This window comes from Drosophila takahashii, chromosome 3L (genome assembly GCF_030179915.1).
Source record: "Drosophila takahashii strain IR98-3 E-12201 chromosome 3L, DtakHiC1v2, whole genome shotgun sequence".
Classification (NCBI taxonomy): Eukaryota; Metazoa; Arthropoda; class Insecta; order Diptera; family Drosophilidae; genus Drosophila; species Drosophila takahashii.
In genome coordinates, this window is record NC_091680.1 from 25478252 (window position 1) to 25499083 (window position 20832).

Sequence of the window (20832 nt, forward strand, 5' to 3'; positions counted from 1 at the left end):
AAAAGGTATATAACCCCTTAAGTGCTAACTCTCATGATAGACTTATGATTATTTCTAGACGTCAGATTATATGCAATTCTTAGCATTCGAATTCAAGTTAGTTAAAACGCAATTATTTTTCAAAAAATTAAAAATTTTTTAAATTTAAATTTAGTTTTAAATTTTTTAAGAAACATTTATATTTTATCAAAGAGCGCTAGGAATCGAAATTAATCATATATCTAAGTATATTTACATCAAATCGAAAGTTTCGGTAATGAATTCAAATTGGGGCTTTTAGTAACAAAGAGATTTTCGGGCAGATCCATTCCTGATTGTAACAAACCCTTAGATACCATGTTTAAATCTAAATAAATTCTCAAAAACTAAAAACAAGACTAAACAACTAGATTCTCAAAATGTAATTTATATTAATCAATATATTACCAACAAAAAAAAAAACAGGCCAAATTATATCAATAAAAAAATGTTGCCCTAAAATCACAAATCCACTTACAAATGATTCACTCCATTTATTTATTGTCGCGACAACCATGATTGATAAGAAATGACTTGCTTTCTCAATTTTACTTAAATAATTTATGTATAATAACATTCAAACAAGTGTGACGCCATTGCTTTGGTAAAATCTTGTTGCTGTCATGTTTTTATTTATCCCAAATTGGTGAATTGCTGACAGCATTGTTACAGTAGGTCATGGGCTCTTCAGCCCAGTAGTGGGTTAAGTCACCTCTAATCACTTTCTCTGCTGCGCAATCCGAAGCCACTGCTGACGATACTGGGAACATCAGAATGCAAGGCACAATGCGACAGCCACTGGCCAAAAGCAAAAACACGCCTTTTGGGGCAGTGTTCTTCAAGCGACTCATTTGGCTGCCCGGAGGCGATAAGGTGCCTTATTGATCACATCACTCGGTAATACCTACCCGCTTTCAGCCGGAAAGAATGGCATTCCCCGTCGATCGCCTTGCGACTGCTTCGCATCGCGTGCAAGACCGAACTTCGCAGAGATCACTGTGCAGCGATGATGACGCTCGGCCGCTGGCAGTGGGTGGGCGAGTTTTTCGCGACCTGCAGAAGCTTTACATTCTACAGTTGGCTTAGACGGCGGTTAGACGAGCGGTAATCGGTGAGCGGCAACCCAGAACCGGAGCTTACATCACCGGTCGGCCAGCGGCGTCCAACCTACGGATCCGGAGCGGAGCTCTTGAATATTGCACATCTATTCGGCAGCTGCGACTGTGCGACTGCTGCTGTTGCTGCTGCTGCTTCTGATATCTGCTAGCATGTTTATCGAGCGACACTCACAGTCAATACCTGCTTACGCGAACGTACATATTTGTATTTATGGCCATAACTGCCACTTCAATCGCCCACGCTCCTCGGTTTGTTGGCCATGTCGGTTGCGAATTCTATCCGACCGACCGAGTCTTTGGCCTGGCCTTGCCTCAAGTTCACTCTTCACGCGCCGAAATCGAAAGCTATTCCCTTGGGATTGGCTCACTTCACTATGATCATAATTTCTTCGTCGAAGTCTGATTTTATTGTACGAAAATCAGCCGGTTAGAACTCGCGGTAGAATATGCAAATGCGGAGCTTCAAAAATGCGAACTGCCGCTTGGTTCGGCTTCCATTCAAATCAGATTCGCATTCGTTCTGCTAGCCATTTGGCCAGGTGGCCAATATTTTCAAGACAGGCCTGCCATATCGGTGGAATAAGAACGAGAATAATGCGAAATAAGAAACGAGCGGCTGAATGATATTTTTATGGTAAAAGTTTATTATTTGCAACTTTATTTTTTAGTTTCTTCTTTGTGTTTTGTTTTCATGTTTAAATGTCTATAAAGTATATATAATATATATTTCTGCATTTTTTGTGGTTTGTGGTTTTTTGTTTATTTTTTTGTTTATTTTTTTCATAATTTTTTTGTTTTGTTTTATTTAACTTGCCAGTTGTTCTTTGTTTATATACCTATTACACATTTGCATAAGTTTTTGTGTATAATAATTATTATTAATAATAATTTAATTGTTGTAATTATAACTTGGTTTATAATCTCCCACCGTTCTCTATATGCAATTTCCTGCTCCTCGTTTACTATATGTCCCCGACTCCTTATCATTCTTATAATCAATGTCGCCCATCAGCGACGCCCAGTTTTTTGGCAAACGAAACAAAATGTACACTGCTCGCCCATATTTTGAAACTGGCCATAATTAATACTAGGGTGTTTGATATTTCCGTTACTACGACTTATACCTCCGTCTCTCCTTATTGTTAGCCCCTCGCCGCGATCTGCAATCTGCATCTAACTAATCTGCTTCTGCTCCTACTGCATCTTTTTCTGTGTTCATGGTTGGTTGGTTCAGGGTTTTACCGGAATTTAGCAGCCTTAGGGAAACAAATCGGTCGAAAATTAACCTGTGTGGGATGGTGTGTCTAGAATGGTGGCGGCTCTTCAATCAATCGGTAGTTATTGTTACTGTAGTATGTACTCATCTATTATTATGCTGGGTTTATTTATGTTGTATCCTGCAGTAAGTCGCATAAATAATGTTAAAATATACTTCTGTTAATAATGCTTTAAGTATTAAAATATTTATAGTTTTGTCCATAATTAATTAATAGTTTTCTTGTTCGATAGCATTTACTTGTGTTGTGGGCTTCCAGCCGCTTTCCGCGTGTCAAAACAGCGCGGAAAAGGCCGATTGAGTATATATAGATATATATCTGTATTGTTTTTTCGGTGTTTACTTTCATCCTTTGTTTTAATGAACGAATGCACAATTTTACACACTTCGCCATTTTGGTTTCATTATTCATAGATTGTATTTAATGTACATATATGTATAGTATATAGCGTATATTTCTATAAATAGTTATATAAAGACCTTTTTTGTTGCTATTATAAATGATTTACTTAATTGTTCTTCACGTCTGTTCTTCTGTTTCGATCAACTACTTTTGACTATTACATCTTTAGCATCTTTCTCGTTTTTCTCGTTAGTTCGGCATTTTATGTGTGTAAATATAAATTTTGTCATATTTAATATATGTGAGTATGCGTGTAATAGCTGTGTGCATGTTTCTGCCCCTATTTCCGTTTCCTTTGTGATGTAGTTGAGAAAATGTGTGAAGTGAGAAATGCTCGATTTGTGTACAAAGTGCATTCGATGTCGGAATTCAAATCAAAGTCAATGAAAGACTAGAGAAAAACTCCTGAACTGTTCCGGGCTCACAGTGTCAGTGATCCTGTTTATGCTCTATTTATATTTAATTCTTTTTGATTCTGAAACCATTTTACGTTTAACATTTACTTCATGTGTTGTTATTCTTGATTTCGTCTCGTTTGGATTTGTTTCTCTTTCACTTTTGAATTCGAAATTCCTCTTGACAGATTTTAAAGGAACTGATCACGAATCGTTTCGGGTGTAAAAGCATGCTTTGTATTTGCCTTTTTTGGAATTTGCCTTGCTTCAAATTAAATTAATAAGAATTCTTTATCTGCATTTTCTGTTTTTACATTTATGCTACTAATATTAAGTGCAAGTTCTCTTAATTTTAAATGTCATTTGTTGAATTTTAATGTTAGGTTTTTATTTTAGTTTTCGTTTGTGTTTTTCTCATTCACATTTTGCTGCTAATTTCTTATTGTTTTCGTTAAAGGTGCTCTTCAAAAATCTCAAATAATGGATTGATGTAATCGTTGCTAAGTAATTGTATTTGTGTGGGCTTGTTCTTGGGATCGGAAAAGACGAATGTAATTACATAGATCTTGGGCAATAGCAAATCATTTTAAGTTGAGGCTAAGTTACCGAAATTAAACCACATGCCGTTGCTCTCGTGTGTGTAAGTGTTTGTGTGATTGCATAATGCTAAATACGGACGGATTTCTAAACGAAAAGCATATAGAGTGTACAAAGAAGCGGTAGCTGTGGTACTGCATCTGAGAAATAGTTTCTTAAACGCATCTCAAGCTACTCTCAAAAAATACCAAGTGTACATAAGTGTGTGTTCTGCTGATGTGTTGATGCTAAAATCTAGACTAGCAACTATTTTTGTTTTTCAATAATATGCAATAATTCAGCCCTCTGGTTCGGGTTTCTGTTGAGGGATTTTATACTATATACAATATAAATTCGCTTTGACCATTTGGTTTATTCGATTAGCCTGCTGCCAACTACTTGAGTTATATCTTTGTATCTCGTACCTCGATCTAACATTTGGCTAAGTACTAAAAGATAACAGTTTTATCTACAAAAAATAACTTTGGGCCTTTTCAACGCCAATATCTCCAGCCATACACTTATTCCTCCCATCTCATTCCATCCGATTCGGTTTGTATAATTGCAAAATTGGTTTATAATGCCTGGTTGACCTTAGCTCGCTAATAAATCTTTCTTTGTTCATAGTAATAGTAATAATTGTCATAATAATAGTATTATAATATATCGTCTATATAAGTACGACTAGTTTCTGCTGTTAAAAATGTTTAAATTTCTCCTTTCCTCTCATTTTGTTTTCATATTTTTGTTGTTTTTTAAATGCACTTTCTGAGCTTTCTTACAAGCGCCGCCAATTATTGTTGCTGGTTTTGTTATATTCCTATGGCTACTACTGCCTTTCCTTGTCCCAACTATGCCCATGGTTGATGATACTCTAAGGATCTAACCCTATGCCTATCCAAGCGAAATCTATTTGGTAAGCAAAGCTTCAAAAGTGTGTCTCGAGCTTAAAAATATCGTATTGAAAAGAGTGCGAAAGCTTTGGGGGAAATTATAGTACAAATGAATTGAAATGGTTCGGTATCAATACGAAATTATCATAGTTATTCGATAAGTTTAGTTTACTAAGTATTTAGATTTAACTGCATGTATTACCCTGTATCCAATATGTCATTCTTGTGTTCCTATTAAAACCAAACCAAAACGCGTTATAAATATTAAAGGCAAAATGTTTTAGGCTTGGCAAAAAGATATGCACCCTATCCTTTCCTTCCTTCCGATCAATCCTACACTACATATATCCTTCGTCCTTTCGCCTTTTTGGGCCCTTGTAACTGTGTCTGTGTGTTAGTTGGAGTGTTGATTGGGTGTCCTTGTAGGTGTAGTTAGAAAACTAGTGTATGCAATTTTGGTAAGTCCTTGGTTATGGTGGGGTTAAGTGCTTGTCTCTATCGTTATTTATCGTTATCGTTAGCTTTAGTTTAGTTTTACCTTTACTTTTACTTTCTTTTAAATACCTGCAGAAAAGTGTATCTAAATATATTTTTGATTAGTAAGTTCTAAACTTGGACTCCAGTGTTTTTGGTTGTTCTTCTTGTTTGTTCATGTTCTTTTGTTTCCGTGTCAGTGTCGTAAGCTTCATTCACTACTTTGTCTAACCTTGTCATTAACTAGTTTATAATATATTTGTGTATAGTATATATAATAAATAAAGAAGTTAGTTTTTATTAGTAATGCTTTGTATAGAGTAATAAACATTCTATAAGAATGCCGCATTCCGCATTTTGTATAATAAAAATACACTATGCGTAGGACAAAATCTATTCGCATATAGATTAAGTTTAAGGAACGATCATCGATAAGAGACTTCATTTTCATTAGTAATGTACAATGCTTATTCTTAGTTTAGCGCTACACTTAGCTGGCTACGAACGGAAATGGAAATATTAAAGAATCGAACAACTCAGGAGGAAATGCAATGCCAATGGGGTCCCTTCGATTTCATATCTCTTCGCCGTTAGCTGAACAACTTGAGAATCGCCGAGAAGACTGCCAAGTTATAGACTACGGTTCGCATATCCGCGAATTTGATATGATGCGTGTGTATGTGGTGGTGAGTTCGTTGTGTGTGTGCGTATAATTGAGAGACAGTGAAAACGCGGAGTATGACGACGCTAAATGCAGATTGTAGCTTAAAAGGAATTTTCTGGCACTAAACTGGATTTTGGCAAAACTTGCAAAGAAATGTGCCAATTTTCATTTTCCCTCAAGCAGATGGGCGAAACCTGTCCATTTTTAGTTAATGTGGTTGTTATCTATGGTTTATTTCTAGGAATACTTTAATTTTTACGAGTTCCAATTTTTACACTTCATGCTCAAGGTACAATTGTCTTTTTCTATTCGTTAATGTTTAATATGAATTCGACATGTTTTTTTGTTTATTATTTATTTAGCTTTCTTGTTTTTTTGCTTTCATCACATTTCATTTCGAATTTGAATTAAGCGACTTAATTGTTCGTTTATATTGTATTTTTATTCGTTTATCGATTTAATTTTGATTTGGCTTTAGTGGTTTCTTGTTATCACCGCTCTTTAAAATTATCATTAAAATCAAACTAAGCGCAAACGATAAATAAATTTGATTTTGTTCACACTTTTTGTTAAACGTTCGTGTCACAGCCCTTTTCGTGTTTTTGTTTTTTGTTTTTAGTTTATCAAACGATATTTAAGGGAGAACGTGGGTAAAAGAAATTTAATTGGGGGGGTAGGGGAGTATGCCAAATTCTCAGTCCTCTGTTGCGGGTTGGGATAGTGTGTTCTTGGGTTTGTGACCTAGTCTGTCCTGGTATCTGCCAATTGAAATTAATCAAAAGCCGGATGTCACAGACGCGGAAAATAATGAGAAAATAAAACAAGTTTGGTTGCTTTGTATTTTTGTTTTTCAATTTGTTTTCTCTTTTATTTGTTCTGCTTCTCTTGGTTTAGTTTAGTTTATTGTGTGTTATGCTTTAGAAATAATAGTTACGATAATTTAGGGTTTAGTATCCTTCCTCTTGGTATATAATTTGCATAATTTTGCCAAAATCAGTTTAGCACAAAATGTATTATTTTGCTTGATTCCGTATGTTTTATAGTATAGTGTATATGATCTAAAAATGTTTGTATAATAGCATATAATAATAATAATAATTGTAATAATAATTTTATATATTAATTTAAATACTTGTGTTCGTATTTTCAATACATAAATAAATCATAATTTGTTAATCATAATCATAGTACATAATAATAGTAAATTATTATTATCTCAATAGTTTGACTTGGTTTTTTTATATTTCTTATTCATCATTAAGGTTTAATTTTCTTTATGCAATAATTAACTTGAATTTGACTAGATCGATTCATACAAGATCGTAAATACATGTAGTGTGTCCGTGTATTTGGATGAGTTTTTCCGAAGTAAAATTCTAGTTTAGCATTTTAATTCAAAGCTGTCAAAATTCTTGGGTGTCTCTGGCTGAACTACTTTTGAATAGGCGCTAAAATCAGTTTGATAATTTTTATATATGTTATGTACTTGTATGTTTGTAGGTATGTATATAATTATACTTGTATGCATGTGTCGTTAAATAACTGCCATTTTCATTCGTTTCTTCTCAGTGTGGGACTTTCATCCGCCTTAGTTTTCATTTTCTATATTTACAATATTACTCCTGACGAGGCTAACATTTTGTGATTCAAAATATGAAAAAATTAAACAGATTAAATCGATTTGACCTTGAATATAATATTTCCCCTTACTCTGGCCCATAAACCTTCGGCCAGATTTCTAATACTGTCCCAGTGATCCGACTGGCAATACTCACAAAGTAAATGTAAACTGTAACTAAAATGGAAATTGATATTGGTTAAGAGGGAACCCATAAGTATCTGCACCAAAGTATTTATTGCACTGGTAACAAAATTAACTTTAACTCTGATAACAATTTTCTTTTCATATTTAAATATTTCTTATATTTTTTATATTTGTATTTGGTAATATTTAAATTTTATATCTTTCGTATCAAATACGTCCCGCAGATGAGGATTCGTCTGCAGGACCCACAGACTAGGCGACTCTAAACTTATCATTTTCACTATACAAACTCTAAATAATTGTTAATTTTCTTCCATCTTCCATTCTCCATTCTTTATCCTTTCACTATCCATAATCTTATTTTTTGGCATATTTAGCTGTAGATTTGACTCTTCGGTCCTTCTCCTCTTCGTATTCTTGCTTTTGTACAGATTTTGCTGCTAAATTGTTAATGATTTGATTCAACAGACAGTTGAGTAAATGTCGGATAAAGATCTCATTTTTACGTTTCTTTATTGACAATAATATTTAGTTAGATTTCAGTGTAGGTGTGCTGGGGTATTGTGTCGTCCTATGTCAGTGTGTACAAACGAAAAAAAAATTATAGAATGAATTTAATAGGCCGTGATAAATTCTCTAGTTTTGCTAAAAAATACTTGCTTTCTTTTTGAGTGTGATAAAAGTTCTGATAATTTTTTTGTTTATAATAACAATCAATAATAATTAATATATGCTTAGTGTTAAATAGTTTGCTTAGTCTGGCTAGGGCGCGCTATGGTCAACTTGATCGGAATCTGATTCTTTAGCTGTATCGGTATCTTTCTCGGAGCTGGATGTGAAAATAAGTGGCCAAAACTTTCAGTTTTCTGCTGTTCTGTATATCTATTTTGTATATATTTTTATAGTAATACTTCCATAGCAAAATGTTTTTTATGTTTTCATTTTTTCAGTAGCCCTATTTATATTTCCTTTTCTTTTCTTTGTGTTTTTATTTACTTTTTGCTTTTTCTCGATTTTATTATATATTTCTATGTATATATATATATATATGCATGTATATCTGTAAGTACCTGTAATTGTTTTTGTTGAAAGCAGCTAAGTTTAAGTGTAAAGTTGTTGTTTGATTTTATTCAAAATTTAGTTTATTATTCTATAAAATCGTTTACGATTTCTTTGAATAAAATTGTAAACCAAAGGGTATCGAATCAAACAAGTTGAGAAGTTTAAACAATTACAAGAATTTTCTCCCTCAGAGAATATAGGCCAACATAAATGATCGCTGTAGATATTGTATTTTTTTAATCTTTTAATTTTTTTTAGCTTTCTTCACTTTGATTCTCTTCAATAGTTCTAACAAATCCATATTATAATATTTCTAAAATTAGTACTCATTTATGTATTATAAAAAATGATATTTTTGCTTGTGGTCAGGCTGGTCAAACCCTTTCGGGTCGGACGTAGCCCTCAAAGCATGTCGCATATTAAGTGGCTCGCTCTTTCCCGTCTATTTCTAACTTCCTATATCCGTTTTGTTTTACTTAAAATTAATTAAATTCGAATTTTTGTGTTAATTTTTCATGTGTACATATAATCTGTTTATGCATCTGTTTAATCTTGCCTTTTGCTTACCACTAAATGCTAAAAAGTTGCAGACCTACTTTGTCTTCTTTCTCACCTAACTTCCTCTATGTCCCTTCTATATTTTAACCCTTTCCTTTAACTGCCGTCGTCTAATTACTCGATTAACTGTAAACTCCGATCGAGTTTATCATTAGTTTAACAAATTCAGTTTTAATAGTTGTTCTTTTGTGTTTGCTTTGTTTTTCAACTAATTTTCCTTGCGCAGATTAGTTAATTTTTATAAATTCCCATCACCAATTTCTCATATAAAATGGTTGCTGCTCTTATCGTCCTTAATTGTTTTTGTTTTTTTTTATTTATTTGAAAACCCAGATAATTTTGGTCTCTTGCCAGTCAGTTTTTGTCTCAAGTTTTGTGTTCTGTGTGGGAGTGTACTGGTGTGCAATGTTCTTGTTCTTTAGTTGTTAACAAAACTATCAATATCAATGTTTGTTCCTTGCTTCTATAAATATATACTTTTATTAAATCGATATTTTGGCAAAAATTCTGTCATTCTTTCTGTTTTTTCTAAATTTTATAATTTTGTTTGTGGTTTGTTTTTTGTTTGTTTGGGTTTCTCTTATTATTTTGTATGTACTGCTGTACTGCATTCAGTTGAATGTATAATCGGATAAATATATATAAATATATTATATATATAAATCTATTCAATTTTTCAGCTCTAAGGTGTTTTCTTTTTTTAATTTACATTTTCTTGTTTACTATTTTTTATTTTTTTTTTTATATACACTTTGCATGTATTTAATTTCTATAATCGTTTTCACATAGCATGGCTGACGACCATCTGAAATGGAAGAAGGGCGATATCATGAGTAAGTATGTCTTAAGTAGGGATCAACGTATATCAAACAGAAAAGTTATCAAAAAATCGTTACTAAAATCGAAACATGTATCGATAAGTTTGGTAATAATCTACCTATTTTGATAAATTCGATATCATATCGACTACATTTTAAGAAACATGTTCGATGTATCTAAACTGAAAATTGACTATTCACGTATAAGTTTTGAAATCGTAATTCGCCTAGAATATCAATTTGCTATCGATGCTTTTTTGCTCACCCCATCAATAGTTGCTCCTTATTGTAGCTGCAGTTGTTATGGTTGCTGTTGTGGTTGCCGTTGATGTTGCAATCAGGCCTTTCGCTTTTGCTGTTGCCACATGAAAAGTCTCTCGACCAGTTCCACTTTGGAGCAATTGGTATTGGGTGGTTGATCGTTTTGGGACTGAGACTCGGGATCGCTTTTGTTGATGTTGTTGTTGTCGCTGCAGTTGTCGTTATTATTGTTGTTGTTGTTGCGATAGCAGTAGGTACCGCTGCGCCAGCTGGCAAATGTGTAGGGCATGTGGGCATTGTGGGTGGAGCTTTCAGTGGGTAGAGTTGGCCTAAAGCTGCTGCCAAGGTTATTATAGTGGGCCGTTGTTGTTGCTGTCGCTGATGCGGAGGTTACCGCTGATGTGGGCGTGGCTGCGGAAAATGCTGTAGTTGTTGGCAAAGCTGCTGTTGCTGATGTTGTTGCTCCAGTTGGTTGTTGTGAATTGCGTTTAAGGAACTCCGATTGTTAATAGGGTCGACTGGCATCCTTTGGCCGCTTCAATTGAACTTTCAGTCTTTTCATGCCAATCTGGAAGCCATTCATGGCCTGAATGGCCGCTTGAGCGCTGGCGGGATTATCGAATGAAACAAAACCTGTCGAGAGAGAGAGTAATCATTTTAGTAGGATAATTCAAGAGATCAGCAAAAAAGCTCTGTCACACTACCGAAACATTTGCTCTGGTTTGTAGCACGATCGATGAAGACCTTGGAGCTGATCACATTGCCAAAGGGCAGGAACATTTGCATTAACTCGGCGTCGCCAAACTCTTGGGGCAAATGGTAGATGAAGAGATTGCAGCCCTCGGGTCCGGATATCGAACATCCTGGGAACATCAGAAAATCTTAAAGGAAGACATTTTAAAGAGAAGAAACAAAGTAGAGAACAAATTAAATTTAATAATGAGGAAAATCATAATTTATAATTTATGAGTTATGTCTGCTTGCTTGTTCTTGTTTTGTTTGCATTGATTTCGATTTAGTTTAGTTCAGTTTAGTTTGGTTTGACTTGGTCTGATCGACTTCTTATTTGTGGTCTGTGTTCTGTGGCTGATCTTGTTTCTGTTTCTGTTTCTGGACGAATCAACTAAAACTAAGGGCGCAATTTAAGTCTGCGGAAAATAGGAAACCAAAACCAAAACCATGAGCAAACGAACAGTCTAAATGACATACTGTTTTTAAGGGTTTCTATGCATATACTCTAGAGATGCCTAATGAATACTTATGTCTTTAGCTTATCTCTAGCCCCAATTTCCTTATGATATTCATGTGAAGTATGTGTAGGTATTATATGGGATCCACACTTAGATGGCTGTGTGTGACTGGGTGTATATCATGCAGGTAAGGTCTAGAGGATACACACAGAAGAACAACAGACTACGGCGCACAGATATCGAAATTAAACCAAACGAACTTTACACTCAAGTTAGGTTTATAGTTAGCATATAGGTAGTATACACACACGAATACAAATGAATATGACACATACACACACACACATACACAGAGCGATACAACCACACCCACACACTCTGTTTTACGGGGAGACAATGGATTACTTGTGTCTCTGTCCCTGGCGAAAGGCAAAAGATGAGCAAAACGAACCGAAAAAGAAACATAAAATTTTATGAGCAAATGTCTTCGAAATACGCCGACGGTCTTTATATGATTTTAAGCAGTTTATATGTAATTTTTACGATCGCATAAAATGCCGTTGAATGCAGCCATTAAAAACGATTTACGCCTTGCTCGCCAACCCCATACAAAAGGGTTGAAAGCCCATTCCATTCCGGAAAAGCGTCCTTTCTACTTTTTGGCAGGGGGCGGTGGTGGTGGCAAAAGGGATAAAATGTTTATCAAAATAAAATAAGACCGAAAGAAGCGCAGTATGCAAAGTAATTAATTTTTATGAGCTTTTGTTTTAAATTTAATTTCCTTCCGCACAACAAATAAAATTAATTACTGCTCATCGTCGGTTAGATCGAAAGATATCTCGGATTTTTTCTCTCAGTGCTGACCGTTCGTGTGTAAGTGTATAGGCGTGTGTGTGTATGTATGTTTACGATGACAAAGAATCGAACAAAATTCTGAATCGGGAGAAACATGTACAATGTAAACAGATAAGTACTTGCATTTGCCCGAAATCATTCGATATTGAAAAAAGGTCAAATGCAATTTCGCTTAACAAGAACTAAAACAAACGTACGAACGTGTATTTCGGGGAAATGGGGGATTCGGGAGAATCGGTTATCAAGGAAATCATAATGAAAAGCTTACCTTCACGCTGAGTGGGTGCAACCGCCGCTAGGGGAGGTGGTAAAGCTTGTGGAAACTGTCCATAGACGGCGGGAAAGGCTGCATTATATATAAATAATTTTGTTTTTGGTTTTTACACAAATTCCGAAACATTTATAAAGACAACACAACAATTAAGAATACGTATAAATATATGTATATTTTATTTTAAGTTTTTAAAATAGTTCTCATATTTTAGTAATCAACAGACAATGAAACAAATTTCTAAAGAATCAAACTGAATGTCGCTAACCAGCCATAGTAGATCGACTGGATTTCAGAATGGGGTTAGAGCAATACGCTGATTACTGAATCGTACACAGAGAAAAAAAACTAAGAACATTGCACTCAAATCAAGAACATTCGTTCTTAAAAACCGGGTAAGCACAAATGTTCTCATTTCGAGTTGAATGTTCTCAACATCAGAACGAAATGGTGTTAGCTAATAATCCGACATTGAGTTCATTTCGTTCTTTTTTCAAGTTGATTTTGTCCTTAATTCAAGAACATTTTTAAATCAAATGGATACAAAAATAAGTTCATTTGTTATATTTTCAGAACATTTGGCTCTCAATTCTATAGCATTTTGAATTTAATTTTAGCTAAAGATAAGAGTCATTTAGGATCAAAAGTAATTTATATGTAATATTAAGGTAGTTGTCCAATTACCTTTTCCAAAAGTAACTTCATCCTACACCTTATAAAGGTGCGGAAGTTTATTAAAGGCTGAAGCCAGAAAAAAGTCTTTAAGTCTCAATATCTGACTTGGCCTTGGTTCATGAAGGGCTAGACCCAGTTGGGAATTATAAATAAGACGAAAAGGGCAAATCTAATGGTAAGGTCGTATTGGAGCAAAGGAAAATGGCCTAATGCGTGCTAGGTGTCAAACGAAAACATCCTAACGCTTTCTAGGAAATCCATAAAAATTAGAGAATAGAGTTTTGAATCACTTTAAGTTGAAATGCAACTTAATTTTTGTTCATTCTTTAGTCCTTTTCGTTCTCAAACTGAGAACATTTTGAGGGATTGTGGTTTTTGAGAACAAAATCGATTTGATTTAAGAACCCTGTGCTAAAATAATAACATTTCGTTCTTATTTCAAGAACATTCTAGGCTCAACTAGATTTTAAGAACCAATTTAACTTAATTCGAGCACATTTAGAACATTTTTAACTTAAAAAGGGCATTTATATTTTTAAGAACATTTTCAACTCAGATGAGAACGTCAGAATTCTCTCTGTGTAGATTTCATATCAGCGCACTGATTTAAATAAAATTTTCTAATAATATTTTAAATAATTATAATAGAAAACTAATAAAATAAAAACAAGTCCTTTGCACAATGAATTAATAAAGACAAGTTTATTTTTTAGAAATTAGAGTTATGTAACACTTTACTAACAATAAATATTTATGGCATGACACAACAATTATTAATTATTCGATAAAAACAGTTATGAATGATTGGGCTGTTTTTTGCTGTTGTGGTTGGGTTCATTGGAACATAATCCGATGCTAATAATGAAAACGATGGTGGTGATGAGATGGTACACAATGCCATGAACGATGCAGATTATGGGCTGAATGTGTAACTGAACGCGATTCGAATGACAATGCAAAATTAGTGATTTGGGTGAATGGAGACTCAATGATATTTGGAAATTAAGCAAATTGCAATCGAATATTGTCTCTCGCTTCTGTCGTGCACTGGCACCATTGCCTTGGATCTAATACTTAGGAATACAACTTATTCTGATCTAGCTAGCCAATACTTACCAACTCCTGGAAACGGTGGCAGACCAGGGAAGGCATGTTGCAGGGTAGCAGCATCGCCGTTTGGCAAACCTTGTGGCGGTATAGTCAAGTGCAGTGGATCTGCAAGAAATAGTTCAGTGGCTATAGAAAATATTTAGAAAGTCTTAAAAGTTTTTCACAAACTACAGATATGACATCCAAAATCTAAGCGTTTTTGTAAAGTTAAAGTAAATTGTAATGAAGTTGTGCACTGATTTTGAGTTCAAAATTTAAAACCTCGATTTTTTTTAAATATGTTGATTAACCAATAAAAATTATATATATTTCTATTATAAAATGTTATAAAACTTTACCTCTAATTTTTTTGTCGATTGTTTTATAAAACACGTCTTTTAATATTCAACTTATTTATCTTTATCATATTGGATGATTTAATGGTAACTTTCTTACATTTTGTAATACAACTTTTTAATAAAATATTAAAAGCCTGAGTTTTTATTTTGTATCCTTATAATTTTCAATATTATTTTTAGAAATTTTAGAATCAACACAAAATTTGTCATTTTATTTAATTTGAAAGAAATTTTCGTTTAATGTAGGTATATAATCTATTTTCTTAATAGATACAAAATTTTAGTTGTAGTAAAAATTTCTAAAACTCTAGAAAATTATTTTGTTTTCTGTATCTTATAAATATTAGAACAAGTATTTATAATTTTTTTATTTTAATAATCGAATATACTCACGTCCTGGGAATGCCGTTTGTGGAATGCCGTTCGTAAAGACGCCGTCCGCAGCGGCCGCCGCAGCTGCAGCCGCTGCCGCTCCGCCGGGCTGTCCGTTGGGCGTGTTGGCGCCCATGTTGAAGTTGGGCATGGTCGGCGAGGGCAGCGAGGGGGGCTGACCGGTGCCGTTGAGGCCATGAGGTATCTGCGTTGCCAGGGCCGCCATGGGGTTCATGTAGGCGGCCGCGGATCCGGGCGCCGTGGCAGCGGCGGCCATCAAGGCGGCCTGCTGCTGCTGCTGCAATTCCGGGGGAGAGGGGAGCTGCTTTACATATAGGTGGGTGAATGCGGCGGGCGTGGGGGAGGGGACTTACCTGAGCGTAGGCGCCGTACGGACTGAACTGATTAAAGACAAATGGATTCAGCAGGTTCATGTGACCGGCCATTTGCTGCATGCGCCTTATTTGTCGCTCCTTCTCCGTGTCGGCGTATTTGACGACCAGGCTGGAGGATGCTCCCTGGAAAATAAGAGGAACGGAGTCAAGAGTTGAATCGAAATTGCATATTTATAGGCGGCTTTTCCGCTTTTCTTTCTCTGCCGCCATTTTGTTCTCTCTCCCGGGAACAGGAAATCCTATTACAGGCCATTATTTTGTGATGACAGCCCTGTGTACCTGGGCAAAGAACTGTGCTGTACTGTACTGTGCACCTGCTTCCTTTGTTCGACTGCTCATTATTATCTTATTATAATTATATACGAAAAATATATATCAAAATAATTGGCATACGCGCACTTCAATTTGCATTTCTATTCAAAGCGGCTTATGGGCCCCCACCCACCGACTTTTCTATTGTCGTCTGTCATTGATTTTGATATAAATATGTTCAACAAAGACCTGCCACTAGGCCTGGGCTCTTCCATTTTCTTTGCTTTTGATGTCAATTAATTAGCATAATAATGGCAGGCTTCACATTACGTAGTTCCTACCCCCTCGTCCCTCGCTGCTCCTTTCCTTTCCTTCGAGAGGTTTCGACTTACGTATGGCAATGTGAATTGAATAGACATTTTCAATATTCGGTAACATTCTGTTTCGTATTAATTAAGACTGCTTTTTGTAATGCGAAACCTTTTTACCGCTGATGCCGATGCCGCTGCTGCTGATGATGATGATGATGGATGGAGTGGGTGGGCAGGGTTTAGGGAAGCAGAAAAGCTTTTATGATTTTGTGCAAATCATTAATCAAAGCAACAATGATATTGTGTTGCACAACTCCTTGGTTATGTGTGTGGGAGGGCTGTTAATGAGTCCACAACCGAACAGGTGCTTCAACTATAACGGCTATCTGCCCTGCCTTGGATATAATTTTAATTAATGAAATATGAAACTCGAGATTATGCAAAAGGCCATGAGCAAGGGGAAGGGAGTCCTGGCCAAGGCGAAACTATTCCTGTTTGCTCTCGTTCAGCCTGGAGATGCTACGCAGATCGTGTAATGAGTTTTAATGAGCTGCCTTGAACATGAGACCCGGCATGGCTAGAAAATTAATTTCAATCTCAGGCGTACATACAAGCTATTTGTACTCGAAGCTTAGGGCAGATTAAACACCAAAATAGTCCATCAAAATGCAGTGCGAGGTGGGCTGGAATGAGGCTTGTTTCAACCTCAATTGCCTGCCATTGAAGGCGATAAACCTTCATTAACCGAAACTAATCTGTGGCCCTAATTGTCTCTGCCCTGGAAGAACACAGAAATCTGTGCAACAGGCAAAGACTGCCGCAGAAGCTCATAAATTAATTCATTAACGTCAATTTAATTGTCTAATAATCCCCGGCTCATGTCAGCCTGGCCGCCTGATGGCTGATGGCCAAAAAGCTTGGCCCGAAAAAAAATAACACAAATTTTGTGTGGCTCACTGGGGGAATTATGGGGCCAGGCCAGCCAAATGCTGAGAGTTCAGCCAAAGGCAGTAGTCATTCAGTCAATTTGAACGTTTATTATGTGCTCTATATGTGCACTTGTTTGGCCTGTTCACTTCCGCTTCCGCTTGACGAAGACGACAACGTCTGCGACTGAGAATGCGACTGCGACGACACGAAATTCCCATTCAAGTGAATTGCTGCCGCCAAATGAAATGAAAAATTCAACACGGCACACAGACACATCCTCGGAAGGACTCGATCCGAGATCCGGAGAGGGATGGCAAGAGTTGGCAGCACGCCTAACCAGAACGAATAGCAATAGCAGTCGTGCCTCAGTGGCAAGTGGAAGTGCAACAGGCAGAAGGCAGCAGGCTGCCAACTAACAAGCCAACTAACCAGAGAAGGTCCTTCGTCCTGGACTCGTGCCAGGCGGCACTTTTGGCAGCAATCGCATGTTGCATGCCACTTTTCGGGGCGGCACAAACGTGACGCCATTAGACGACGGGCCCACAGTCCTTAGCCTTTCCTCGGCCCAATATTTTTTTATTGTTTTTTAATGCGGCCCACTCAAAGTTCTCTCTTCGATTCTGGGCTGCCTTCTCTTCTGCCTCGGCTTTTTTGGCAAAGTTTCAGACCGCACGGCGGCCAATTACAATTGAAGGGCTTACAGTGCATTTAAAAAGTAATTTGTCTGCCGCCCCAAAAGCCGCGCACGTATTTATATATTTCAATGCGAAATGCAAATGCGAATGGAAATTGCGCCAAGACTACGCTCCCAGGGTGAACCTGTCGGATTTTGGGAGGGTCGGTGGATGGGGAGAGGTCGACCCGGGGTAATCACAGTAACCCGTGTTCACTAATGGTTCTACAAGCCACAGGGGCAGCCGGTAAGCCCAGGGACACGGGACACGGAACGCGGGACAGGGGCGATGAAATGCAGCCAGGACACATATTCCCTCCCTCCAACATAATAAACTCGCGCCGGGAAGTATGCAACGTTTACCGAATTCAATGGGTGTGGATTTGGGTGGGGTGTGGCATGGGTAGCTGTACGTGTCTGGGGACATGTTAACATGGCAGTCGTGCCAAAAATTATTATTCCCGCCTCGCCACGTTCGCTGCGGCGGCAGTGCCTTTGGCTCCAGGCCTTGCATCTGCCGCTGTGCGCCGCTTTTTGCTTGTTGCATACTTTTAGGCGCGAGTGTGAGCGCCGATTTGTCAACGCCTAAAAGGACAACATATTTCTTGTCCGCAGCGCATAAAAAACGCTGCCAGCAAATGGCCGGCAAATGGTTTTAACAAATGAATTATATATATTTTTATATGCAACTGATTTGCATTTTATAGTTTGCTCTTTTCTTCCTTTTGCTTTTATATTGTTCCGTTTACTCGTTTTGGCCGCAGCCTGTTTTAATTGCTAAATGAATTGGCCATGCCGGGCAGGCCTGGCCAGCATTTGTTTAATGGTGAGCAATTTTTATCTATCAATTAAAGCCGCGCGACAGGGAAATGTATTCAAAATGCAGGCACATAAATTTTCAACCTAATGGTAATGGACATTTCTTCTCTTTTTTGCACAGGACCATCTGTTGATGGTGGATGGCCTTTTGTTTTTTTTTGTAAAAGAGTAAGCCAAAGAGTAAATGGATTTAAGCTTTTTGAATGTGTGAAATTGATTCAGAGGCGGTCAATGGAGCGGCTAAAGTAGTTTTGGCCAACAGGATAGAAAGGGGATTTAACAGCACTCTGTTTCCAGCACGTTTTGCTGGCTAAAACGCCTAATGACGTTTACACGGCCAACATAATTACAGTAATAATGTGGCTGAGACTCGACTCGACTGGCAACCTGGCAGTGGCATTGGTGGTCGTGGGCACAATGATGATGACATTAGCGAGGTGTCAGGCGACAATTTAACGAGCGACATCGCTGCACACATATCCGTAAACCCCATCCGCCATTCCCATCCGAATCCGAGTGCCTGTCTCGCGCCTTTTGTGAGCCATGTGTGCCATGTGCCACATGCAACACCATCCTGCAACAAAGCACATTCGTCACGAAACGGGGAAGCGCGGCAACATCAACATCAGCAGCCAACTTGCGCTGCTCGTGCGTGTGTGCCGAGCGACCATTTTGTATGCTTTTAAATTAGCCAAAGTGTGAAAGTGTCATGTTTCGAAATATGAAATTAAGCAGGAACAGGAAGCGGTGCTCGGCGCAGGACGAAGGACCTGCTTGTTTATGGCGCTCGGCTGCTGCTGCTCGTGCATGCCGTTGATATGCTGTAATTTGTTGGGCGAAAATTAAAAGGAAGTGCACTTCAATTAACGTTTGTTGTTCTCCTTTCAGCCTCTTCGAACGCGGGCTCGGGCTTCCAGGAAATTCTTGTTTAAAGAGTTTTTCGGTCTTCAATAAATTAACCTATAAAGTCCTCAGATAGACCCTTCATTTGCATGCTAAACTCGTCACAATGAGCGAGAGAGAGTTCTCAACGAGTTTTCCAATTAATTTTCACTTAAAAGACAAACCTGAACTGAACCCGAAAAACTCTCAATAGAACAAAGTACAACCGGGCAAAAGTGGCAGTAAAACTAATTACAAATTCGTTTTCAGCTTTCCATTCCGCTCGCTGTCTGAAGCAGAGAGTCATGTCAAAATGGTGGCTCAGAAGCGCTTTTCCTCGATACCGCCGCATGGAAAACCGCATCCCGGAGTAAGTAATCTTTTCCGGCAAATAAATCACACCATTGCCAGTGGGAGTCGCAGGCGAAATTAGTGTAAATGCCACTAAGCTACCTAAAAGTATGCTCAGCATTAACGGAGTCCGCAAAAAATCCGGAAATTTACGTACTATGCGAAAAGTTACTTTGCCTCTGCCCTCGAAGCCCCCGAAAAGTTGGATCCCGGCGACGCGCTGTTAACCGCAACTCTGAACTGGAAGGCTGGCTGGTTGGGCAGGGCAATGCATACATTAAACAACTTTTGGCTCATTGCATTCTGGCCGGGATCCCCCCTCCACTGTCCACCAAAAAGGCGACCCGACAAAGGGCCGCCGGCGAAGCGTAAAATGCGGGCAAGCAAAAAGCAGGACGAAGGACGGAGGACGAAGGACTCAGACGACGGCGTTGACAATGCAACTTGGCCGCGGCCAAAATGAAAAACTTATTTAATTTACTTTGCTTTTTGCCACAGCGCCAGCCATTTAATTCAATTACTCGCCGAGAGTTCTTTTTCAAAAGGGAGGAGGGAGATGGGCGGTCCAGCTGCTATCCTTCAGCTCTTCCTAGAGGGCCTAATAAGGCAATCAACGGGGTTGCAAATTTGTCAAAGGCTTCGCGAGCAGATCGCCCGACGAGAATCCTTTGGAACAAAGCGCAAACTCTAATGGGTTTACCCAAAAGGTATCGATTCTGCAAGCGAGTAAGAAAAAGAGCCTGCTAAATGGGCAATCAACAGGCTGGAATTGTGCCCAAGGCGACTTTGGCCAAGATATGCTTGGAATGTGTGACAGAAAAGTTTAAGGGCAATTTTGCCTCAAGAAGTTTGAAATAGGTAGAGCATAGTTAAATGCTGCTTCCTTTTCTGCTTTCCCCCCATTTCGCTTCACGGCTCGACTGCATTTGTCTTGCATACTTTCGAGAACTCCGAGGAGGACTCTCCGAAAGGACTCCAAGGTCCTGAATGTGTTTTTGTGTCAACATTGTTGTTATTGTTGGGTATAAATGTCTCCAGGAGTCAAAGGCGGGGCAAGAAGGGACTTACTCAAACAAATGGGCTGGGCTCAACGAGCCAGGACCGTCGGACAGCGGACGACACAGGAC

General features: G+C 37.7%; 1 protein-coding gene across 19 annotated transcripts in view; it reads right to left on the reverse strand.

The window, feature by feature from the left end:
• Positions 1 to 4546: 4546 nt before the first annotated feature.
• LOC108055996 (CUGBP Elav-like family member 4) overlaps positions 4547 to 20832 on the reverse strand; it is a 143429-nt gene continuing 127143 nt past the window's right edge. For 5 of the 19 annotated variants that reach the window (XM_070215805.1, XM_070215804.1, XM_044393867.2 and 2 more), the window contains 7 exons: positions 15467 to 15610; positions 15114 to 15414; positions 14389 to 14508; positions 12595 to 12672; positions 10986 to 11162; positions 10286 to 10914; positions 4547 to 10007 (listed from right to left, as the gene is read on the reverse strand). In XM_070215805.1, coding sequence (XP_070071906.1) covers positions 10787 to 10914; positions 10986 to 11162; positions 12595 to 12672; positions 14389 to 14508; positions 15114 to 15414; positions 15467 to 15610 — 948 coding nt within the window. In that variant the 3' untranslated portion in view covers positions 4547 to 10007; positions 10286 to 10786. The remainder of the gene's footprint in view (positions 10008 to 10285; positions 10915 to 10985; positions 11163 to 12594; positions 12673 to 14388; positions 14509 to 15113; positions 15415 to 15466; positions 15611 to 20832) is intronic. The other 14 variants (XM_044393883.2, XM_044393873.2, XM_044393881.2 and 11 more) reach the window with 6 other exon arrangements.